We start from the raw sequence: 10,543 nt of genomic DNA, 5'->3' as shown, positions 1-10,543 counted from the left end.
AACATTTTGTATCATATCAATGTTATTTTATTTCTTATCCCTTTAATCATCTTGTGACCCTTCAAAATAATGTTGGACCCCCAGGTTGGGAACCAATGACTACAGGTGTCCTAAGCAGCAAAATAAAGCTGAGCAAGACAATGCAACCATTGTGTCATCTCCTGCTAAATCTCCCAATTCCTTTTCCTTTTGAATTCCTCTCACATTAAGATGGCATTGATGGAAAAAAACAAAATTAGCGGGAATGTTGGCCCAGTTTTTATCAAAGCTATCATGACCTTTTAAAGGTGAGAAATAAACGACCAACAGGTCAATTTTGTGGACTCAACGGGCTCAAAAGCTAGTAATGAAAAGGCTATAAAAATGAACGTCTTGCGTTACAAAAGAATAACACGTAGAGCGACAAACTGTTTCTGTGTAACGAGCCCAGAACAGTTTCACAACTCCTGTCAGTGAAGTTGTTGTAGGTGTTCAGCAGTTGAAGCTCACTCACTGCAGGTCAGCTGGCACAGTTTACTGATGGATCACTGCACAGCCCACACACACACACACACACACACACACACACACACACAAACTCATAGCTCTGTGCCTGGACCATCCCACACTCCAATGGTGTCTTTCCCTCAGAGCCGGCAGTGAGGAGGAATATGGGCAAATCCGAAAGCCAAATGGATATCATGGAGAAATCAAGTAAACCAGGAAAGCGTCGTTGGACTTTTGCAGAAATCGGCCTGTCCGTTCTGCTGCTGTTGGTCAGCTGTGCCTTGGCCGGGCTGGTAGTCCTCTACACATCGATTGTGAAAGGTAATGGCTCTGTCAAGCTTAATGTGGAAAGATCCAGATATTACAGACGGCAGCAGTAATGACACAGCAGCGTCTCTCTGCTCTGTTTTTTTGTGTGACTGCAAGCTGACATTGACACAGGAAATTATCCTAACCCTGGAAATGCTTTGAGATGTGAACATGATGCAAGATACTGATGCATGTGTGTCATCTGTTTTAGAGATTCTAAAAGGTTAATGTTGGTAACCAAAATAAGCCATATAATATAGATATAATATCTACTCTACACACAAGTAGGGAACTGCTAGTCCAGACTCTTTTTTTTGTGGATTTTTGATTTATTTTGTGAAACACAGTTACAACCCTGTACCATACTTGATTTTGTTTCTCTTGTTTTAACGTTAAATTGTTATTACAATTTAGAATAAAGTCGTCCTGACTGTGTCTGATGTTGTCTAATATGTTTCTTCCAACCAATTCAGAACAATCTAACAAGACGAGTGTGTCGAGGAGCTCAACAAGTGAAGGTGAGTGTCGGTCGCTTTAAGCTTGTGAACTGAAGACGGGCGGCGCTGTGTGATAAGTGGGTTGGCATGTGTCATATTGGAGCCTGCACCTCTGATAGTCACTGTAATTCCCTTTAATGCCTGATCAGCAGTGCCGCACAAAAGTGAGAGAACAGAGTCACTGCTGACATAGACATTGCCCGTCGCGCACACACACACCCAGAGACTACACCATTGATCGAGACTATTTTACTTTACTCATTTGGTGTGTAGTTTGTGAAAAAGCCTGCATGCTTTCTCATGAATGTTGACCCTGATTTTTCCAGGCCAGCTGTTTCGCTCCAGCCTCAACAGTGTGTGCACAACTGCAGACTGTGTTACTGCAGGTGAGGGGAACTGTTTTTTCTTCGCTCATCCTGCTGTGTTTGTGTGTGTGTGTCCCCCCCCCCCACCCACCCACCCCCCATCGCTGCAGAAAAGCTGACCAAATGTGGATCTTCATAATCTTGTGTGTCTCTCTCTCTCTCCCCCCTCTTGTCTCTGTGATACCTAAAAGCTGCTCGGCTCTTGCAGAACATGGATAAGTCTGTGAAGCCTTGCGATAATTTTTACCAGTATGCTTGCGGGGGTTGGCTGGAGAGACACGTTATCCCGGAGACGAGCTCCCGCCACAGCGTCTTTGACATTCTGAGGGACAAGCTGGAGATTGTCCTCAAAGGTCAGCAGGGTTTGATCTGTGGTGGTCAGTGGGCTGGAGCATTCAGAGCCAATGCGAGCGCTTCATTCACAGATGACATGTCTGCTTGTGTTTTGTTGTCGCAGGTGTTCTTGAGATAGAGGATGAACAGGACAGAAATGCAATCAAGAAGGCCAAAGTCCTTTACAACTCCTGCATGAATGAGAGTAAGACTCTCTTTATTTTGTCTAAAAACGGGTGTTTTACCTCTAAAAGCAGGTGAACAAACTCAAACAAACAGTTTGTGTTTTTTTTCCTCAGCCAAGATTTCTGCAGGGTTCAACAAGTTAAATGCAAGACTTTTTAAGCTCTTTTTAATTTAAATTTAATTTAATACCTGTTTCAAGATCATACTGGCCAAAGTAGGAAGGTTTAACGGAAACCAGTAGAGATGAAATGGCCTTAATTATTTAATATTACACATTTTTTCCCAGTACTTACCAGTAGAAGTATATGAGATTTAATACCAATTATATAATTTATTCAATTAATGCAGCCTGGACGTGGATGAGTTGTATTGAAATGGATAAATGGATTAATTAAAAAGGATTAATCCATTTGTTTAATATTTTGCTAAAATGCTAAAACACTTGCAATAGGTCTGATGTTGCCAACTGAAACTTCCCCAGAGAGAACTGAAGTGCCTCCTGAAGTTCAATCAACTGTCAAAACAATCCCAATATTTAGTTTTTTTAGGAATCAAAAACATACTTGTCAAGTCTTGCAAATGAAGCTGCACAGTTGTCAAGGGAATGTAGATGTTCTAATTTCCCTTTGAGGACTTCTCGTCCATGTTGGTTCAAAAGTTGAGATTTAAAGTTTATTCTTGTGGTGGGATTGTTTTTGTTAACTGCTGTTTCCAAAGTAAAAAAAAAGCCATTCAATCCCAATAAGGCATGTTGTCTTACAGAATGAGTAGTAGAAAGACAACAGTGTTGTTGTTATGTTTGATAAGTTGTGTTTTTTTACCTGCAGGCCTCATAGAGCAACGTGACTCCCAGCCCCTCCTGAAGCTCATTGAGAGCATCGGAGACTGGCCTGTGGCGTCAGATGCCTGGAACACCACTACAGGTAGAAACACACTCTGATCAATGTCCGCAGCTTGTCCTGGACGAACACATCCACACAAACAAGCACTCATGTTCCTACTCAATAACGTGTGCTCACGCAGAGCCCGTCCAGCTATATTTGGTCTGAATTGTCGAGTGTGAGCGTTGTTGGCGGGATCAAGGGGCCGGTCGAGGCTCTTCAGCTGAGCAGTCATGTGTGGCGTTCGGGTGAGTGGGTAGAGGAGCAGGTCCTGTGAAGGACGCTTTAAATAGTACACGCAGCTCTTCCCCAAGCTCCTGGCTCTCGCCACTTTAATTAAATGTGATCATGGACGGTGGCTCAAACTGAATTAACCACACATTGCTGTATCCGCACACACAGATTTACACAGAGAGCCCAGTTAAATGGGCAGCAGAGGCAGAGAGGGAGCCTGGGTTTTTGCATCCTGCTGCATTGAAGAGTTCTTCACAGCTGGATAACTGTTTGAATTATGAGACATTATTGTGTGCACTTGCAGAGGAAGCATGGAGCCTCGAGGACACACTGGCAAAGCTCACCGCTCGTTTCCACAAGAAGGTTCTGCTGGACATGTACGTGTGGACGGACGACCGGGACTCTCGGCGCCACATCATTTATGTAAGCTCACAAAGAACAAATTACAGTCATAATGTCATTATACCGTCCGTATGTATCCAACTCCCATGTGTCTGCGGCATGTCCGCTCACACCCATTCATTACACTGAAGATGTAAATCTTTAAAACTACTAAAATATTTAATTTTCATAAAAGGCAATATATGGTCCAACTAGTAGTAGCAGCAGATTTGAGCAAACATTAATCAAACAGGAGTACATTTGTTGTAGATCATTTTCAGTGGTGGATTAATACACGTTTGGTGTGCTTGGGAGTTTTTAGGACTGGGTATGTGGGATGGACTCGATATAAACTACAGTGGCCTTGTTCATGGCAATGAAGGAACATCCAGCGCAACACCGTGGCTCATTGATGTGTTTTTAAACGTTTTTAGACTCAGGCTTCACCTACTCAGATAGTTCTTCCTTGTGAAATCTGTTCATTGTTGGTTTTGGTCATTTCATGGGACTTATTAACAATAAGAAAAATATAGAATATTGACAACTATATCCTTTAATTAAACTGTTAAAGAAAACAAGAGGCTTAATTGTTATTCTTGGTTACTTTGATTAGATTGACCAACCAGGACTTGGAATGCCATCAAGAGACTACTACTTCAATGATGGAAACTACAAAAAGGTGAGGCCTTCAACGATCAGTTCACCCAAATCACAAAAGAACATATTTCCTGACTTATCGTTCTGCTTTTATTTGTCATTGTTTTGAGACGTCCTCCACAGTGCAATGAATTAAGGGATTTTGTTTGTGGTGTTAACAGCATTAAAGAACGATAGGCCTACTTTAACAACTCAACAGCAACTTCTCTTTACAAAATTCAACGTCACAGTTGCTTTCAAACTACTTTCTATTGTAGAAACTGCCCACAGTCACGTCTTAGTCATCTCTGGTTTTATAAGTATCTGGGTTATCTATAGGAAACAGTTTATTTTTAGAAAATAATATTTGAGTGGTACAAATGTAATTTTTTTCACCCCTATTGTTCAAACACCAACTTGATGTTGTTGTGGGAACACAGTTTATTAGCTTGTGATTGCACCATAGGTTCGAGAGGCCTACCTACATTTCATGGTTTCTATTGCGAAGATAACCCGAGAAGACAGGAACTTGACTCAGGATGACGACCGTGTGTGGGAGGAAATGATGCAAGTACTGGAGCTGGAGACGGACATCGCCAATGTGAGTGCCAGCCACAACAGGATAATTAATATTGACAAATGAGAAATGAGTACCTCCTCTCTGCCTCCAGTAAATGAACGAACTGGACGACATTTAGTGGGAACACAGGACATCAGCCAAGCTTATAACCATTTATTTTTTTGGTCCGTGTCTGGCAAGAGGAGCATGGCGAATGAGACTTTGCTGATGAAAGGAGAGCCAAATGTGAATATATTTATCCAATCATGAGTTTATAGAAGGCTTCTTTCTTCTTGTTGCTGGACAGGCCACATCACCAGCAGAGGAGCGCCAAGATGTCACTGTTCTCTACTACAAGACGACACTTGGAGAGCTGCAGAGCACATTCAGCTTCAACGTATGTGTGATTTCACTTCTTTCTTGTGTGTTACACAAAGTGCCATCAGGTCACTGTTTATTGTTAACTTCTTACAGATGGTAATCCAAGGTGCCACTAGAAGGCGTTCTGTGAATGTGTCGTTGCTCAAACACACATTAAATGTTGATAATAGTCTAAAATATTTATGATGATGCAACATGTCAGACTCTGAGACCATTGTTGTTGGTGGTGTTTTAGCGATTCACCAGCCTTTATTAAGACAGAGACAGGTATTCATATTCTGGCATTAACAAAATTATTAGAAAATAGGAATGAAAGAAATTAGAAAATGTAATTATATATACAATATACAAGGTACAAAGTATAATAGACACCCTTCATTAAAGTGTTTAAGATGCATATATCTTTAAAATAAAAAAATAAAGTCATTGGTTAGCTCTACCTTTTGACTTGGTTCCTTCTTGTGTTTTGTTTAAAAGACGTAGCTGAGTATATTCGACGGTACAAAATACTGCATACAGAAACTTGTATATAGATTTAATTTAGCTGCACTGGCTGTGGTGTCATTATTATGAACTTCCTCCACCTCTGTGAAATAATTAGAAAAGTAGCTGGGAACACTTCCATTTAAAACACATTAAACCAGATGGCATTTGAACCATATTTAACATGCAAAACGTCTCCTACCTTTTGTTTTCCAGGGTTTTAACTGGACACAATTTGTTCAAGGTGTGCTGTCCAGTGTGTCCGTTGAGGTGCAGCTAGAGGAGGAGGTGGTGGTTTATAGCTCCCCTTACCTTGAGAAGATGAACGACGTTCTCTCCAAACACAGTGTCAGGTCCGTCCAAGAGACTTATGCAAACAGGAGTCCATGAAAATCAAATGATCACAGAATAGCTTCAATTCAGCACAACACTTCAACAAAAAACATTTATGTTTGCAGAACTATGCAGAACTACCTCACCTGGCAGCTCATCATTGACAGAGTTAATAGCTTAAGTCGCCGTTTCAAAGATGCCAGAGCCCGTTACAGAAAGGTGAGATGAGCTTGACGTATGAGAGCAGCACACATTAAAATCAACTCGTTCAAAAACTGAATTATAATGTGTTGACGAATTGTGTGCGTGTCTGTACGGGCAGACTCTCTATGGGACCACCGTGGAGGATGCATGGTGGCGAGAATGTGTCCGTTACGTCCAGAGCAGCATGGAGAACGCAGTTGGAGCTCTGTATGTGCGTGAAACCTTTGCTGGTGAAAGTAAACAAATGGTAAGTCCTTCCGGTCTGTAACCCCCCCTGAACATCGGAAACATCAGCTTCCTTAGAGCATGGAAATCAGTTACCAACACAGAGGCAGTTTACGTCAAACTATGATTGCAAGCTGTAATTTTCACATGATGCATTGCTGTTAGAAATTCATGGAATGATGTGCATTATGTGGCACTAAATCAAGAAAATGGACTCAGAATAATTTATCTGCCTCATTCATTTTTCATGCTTTTGTGCACTTATGTAACATCAAATGCATTTTACTGCTTTTCACACACATGATAATTGTGATGACTTCGCAATTCCAATTGTTCCAAATTCATTGTCTTCGCCATGTGCATTTTGTGCACATATATTATTCATTATGTCGGGTGAACACAATCTGTTTGTTCACAAAATGCATTGGGTTATCTGGGACCCCATAACTATTACTGAATGTGATCGTGATTACACTGTTCTCAGGTCAGTGACCTTATCGGTAAGATCCAGAAAGCGTATGTGGAAACACTGGAGGAGTTGAGCTGGATGGATTTTCCCTCAAAGGAGAAGGCAAGAGAGAAGGTAACGTATACAACCAAGCTGAGAAAATAAGGGTGTATCTCTAGATGTTCCCTATTACCATAATTATTGTTCTGCACGTCATGTAGGCCATGGCAATCAAGGAGCATATTGGCTACCCGAATCATATTCTGCAGGAAAGCAACCAGAAGCTTGACCAGGAGTACGCTCATGTAAGTAAGAGGCTGTTTCCAAGTGGTGCTGGAAAAAAGCTGAAATATGTCAAACTATTTAAACTATTAAAATATTTTTTTCCAATGTCTCATTCCAGCTGAATTTTAGTGAAGAGCACTACTTTGAGAACATCCTCGAGAACCTCAAGTCTGAAGCACACAAGAGTCTGAAGAAGCTCCGAGAACCAGTTGACCCTGACTTGTAAGCTGTTGATATATCTGACCTTATCAGTAAGACCTGTAAACAGGTGGTCACCATGATTGCTCAATGCTCTCAGTGAAATCTCATGACAGGAGGCAACACACACAAAACCCCCTTTCTTAAATGAGGTTGATAAGAGACAGTCATACAAGATAGTAAACAGCCTTCTTCTCAGCCAAAACATTGCACAAATTATTTTCTGAAATGGTGCATTGCATGTCTCATAGTAACAACAGATAAACCCCAAAGAATATTGAAAAATGAAGGTCTAAATATTTCATGGTGCAAAATATGCTCTGTTCATAGATTTTACAGCATAGAGTCTTAAAATGAAAATGCAGTTTAACGCTCTTTTATCAATAATAAACCAATCACTCCTCAGGTGGATCATTGGTGCTGCTGTGGTGAATGCATTCTACTCACCCAACAGAAACCAGATCGGTGAGAGCTTTGCCTCTGCAGACAAATAAGACGTGTTTTTTTAGGATAACACAGTTAGTTACACCTCAGTGTAATCCTGTTTACTGTTGCCAGTGCTTAATGTGTTTTCACTCCTGCTGTTTTTGTTGCTTGTCCAGTGTTCCCAGCAGGAATCCTGCAGCCGCCTTTCTTCAGTAAACATCAGCACCAGGCCCTTAACTTTGGTGGAATAGGAATGGTTATCGGGCATGAGATCACACACGGATTTGATGACAACGGTGAGACATGAATGATTCATCGTGGTTATTTTCAGCTGTTTATCATTCACTTTTTATAGATGCATCACGTTTGGCAAACAGTACTTTACCTCATGCTTTATGTTTCCTCGCAGGTCGTAATTTTGACAAGGATGGTAATATGCTAAACTGGTGGAGTAATTACTCTGCTGAGCATTTTAAAGAGCAGTCCCAGTGCATGGTGCAACAATATGGCAACTTCAACTGGAAGCTTGCGGGTGGACAAAACGTAAGTACCCAGAGACATGTAATCCCAGCCGATGTCAACCATGTAATTAAGTGACCACCAGAATGAGTGTTTTCATGTCGGTGTTTGTGTTCATGGTTTCGTCTGTGTGGCTGCAGGTCAGTGGAATCAGCACTTTAGGGGAGAATATTGCAGACAATGGAGGCGTTCGTCAAGCATATAAGGTTGGATGTTGCCCAAAACCACATGTTACTATTCCAGAAGTCCAAAATGTTTAGCTTGTGTGTGTTATTTGTGTTTACAGGCTTATCTAAAGTGGGTGGAGATGGAGGGTGAGGAGCCTTGTCTACCTGGTCTAGACATGGATCACAAGCAACTTTTCTTTCTCAACTTTGCCCAAGTAAGTAAGAATAATGAGGGGATGGTGGTTGTATTATTTCAGCAGACAATGATTTCTCCATCTGGAGAGCCTCTAAAGTTCAGGAGGTGCATTTTTTTAGTGGATGTTTGCTGCTGAGAAGTAAACACTGGGGCCAAGGGAGAGGGTCAAAGGGTGAGAGGCTGAAGCAATCCCAGAGCAAATCTGTGTTCACACACACACACACACACACACGGAGGGGGTGAAGAAGAGCAGATCAGTGACAGGAAATGTCAAGCTTAAGCAGAAAACTATCATTGACAATTAAACAGGTCAAATGTTACAAGTATTCCAAATGATTCCTCATTGTGATATTGAATAGTGAAAAAGTGAGGTTGGCACATGATCAAAGTAACGTGGGCCAAACAAGAAACGTGATTAGATGCAAAGTGCTGTAAATTTATAGTATAAACAGGACTCATATTTGAAGTGAAATACAAACTGTGTAGCACCTTCTTTTAATGAGTGCTTTTGAAAGTAGGTTACTCTCCACTCATGTCATCACTTTTTCTTTTCTAGGTGTGGTGTGGTGCTTATCGGCCTGAATATGCCAGCCAGTCCATCAAGACTGACTCACACAGTCCCTTGGAGTACAGGTAGGAGCTTTAGCATGTTCATATATATATATATATTTCAGAACCAATAAGAATACTTTAACTGTTAAAGTATTCTTATTGGTTCAAACTACCTGTTAAAGTTTAACAGGTAGTTTGATTGGTTTAATTGTAACTTACCTGTAAGTACATTGTGGTCTGGAATCTGTTGTGGAAAATACATTTCTGCTTGGCCATTTTTTTTAATCCAAATATGTAGTGCAAATGATGAAACTCTACATCAAATAAATATTTTTTCACAATCATTAATAAGAAACAGGCGCTCTGTTTGTGAAGCCATATGATCAGCTTGCTGCTAAATTGACTGTTTTAACTGGTTTAGAACTGAGAATCTGTGGGAAACTTTTATTCAACTGTGCTAAACTCAAAAAAGTTCCTGTAGCTTTCATCATGTGTTTCACTTTCAACATATTCCATATTGATAGTTTTGTGATTTTTGTATGTTCCTAACACATTTTTGAAAGTCTCTGGATGGATAGAAGTTTGTTTAAGTTAAATCCAGCTAACCCTGAGTTAATATTAAAGAATCATCTTTGTGAGAACGGTCGCTCTTAGGGAAGAACCAATTGATCATTATTACTCTGCACATCCTATTGTGTTTGGGTGAAGCAGCAAGCAGCAGTTTTAAGCAAAAAAAACTCAAACAAAACTTTTTATACTCAACCTGTTCAGCACCAAACGGCAGACAAAGTAAGTGGCAAGCTGTAGAACATAGTGGAGGATTTAGGAGCTAAAGATACTGATATGTTTGTCATGAGTTGGTGGACAGAAACACAACTATAAATGAATTATTGACCTCAAAGTGGCCAAAGAAAAAACAGTAATTGTAGGTTTGTTTCTAAACGCATTAGACAAGTTAAAAAATGATTGTGTGTGTCTCCTCACCAGCCCTCTTCCTGTGTGCCTGTCATTCGATGTGTGCATGAAAACACAACTCAATTAAGCATTATAATCAGCAGGTCCATTTGCTGATCCCTGATGAAAAAGACTTGGAAGCTGGACCTCATGCATGACACATTGAAGCTTTTGTCATAATGTTTTGTTTTTCTTTTGTCTTCAGGGTGCTTGGATCTCTCCAGAATTTCGAAGCCTTCTCAGAAGCTTTTCAGTGCCAAAAGGGCAGTCGAATGAACCCCAAGCAGAAGTGTCGTGTCTGGTAG

General features: G+C 40.7%; 1 protein-coding gene across 1 annotated transcript; it reads left to right on the top strand.

The window, feature by feature from the left end:
• Positions 1-650: 650 nt before the first annotated feature.
• mmel1 (membrane metallo-endopeptidase-like 1) lies at positions 651-10,543 on the top strand (the record flags this gene model as incomplete). The annotated part of the gene is made up of 23 exons (XM_079157072.1): positions 651-807; positions 1,269-1,313; positions 1,619-1,678; positions 1,849-2,010; positions 2,115-2,195; positions 3,004-3,099; positions 3,596-3,714; positions 4,286-4,351; positions 4,775-4,909; positions 5,175-5,264; positions 5,948-6,084; positions 6,190-6,283; positions 6,387-6,515; positions 6,978-7,076; positions 7,163-7,246; positions 7,345-7,448; positions 7,831-7,889; positions 8,027-8,146; positions 8,260-8,393; positions 8,510-8,575; positions 8,656-8,751; positions 9,289-9,365; positions 10,444-10,543. 23 exons carry the CDS (start codon positions 651-653, stop codon positions 10,541-10,543), a joined length of 2,310 nt encoding a protein of 769 aa, XP_079013198.1.

This window comes from Pholis gunnellus (genome assembly GCF_910591455.1).
Source record: "Pholis gunnellus genome assembly, chromosome: 3".
Lineage (NCBI taxonomy): Eukaryota > Metazoa > Chordata > Actinopteri > Perciformes > Pholidae > Pholis > Pholis gunnellus.
The sequence above is the reverse complement of the archived record's forward strand: the minus strand, read 5'-3'. Positions and strand labels throughout refer to the sequence as shown.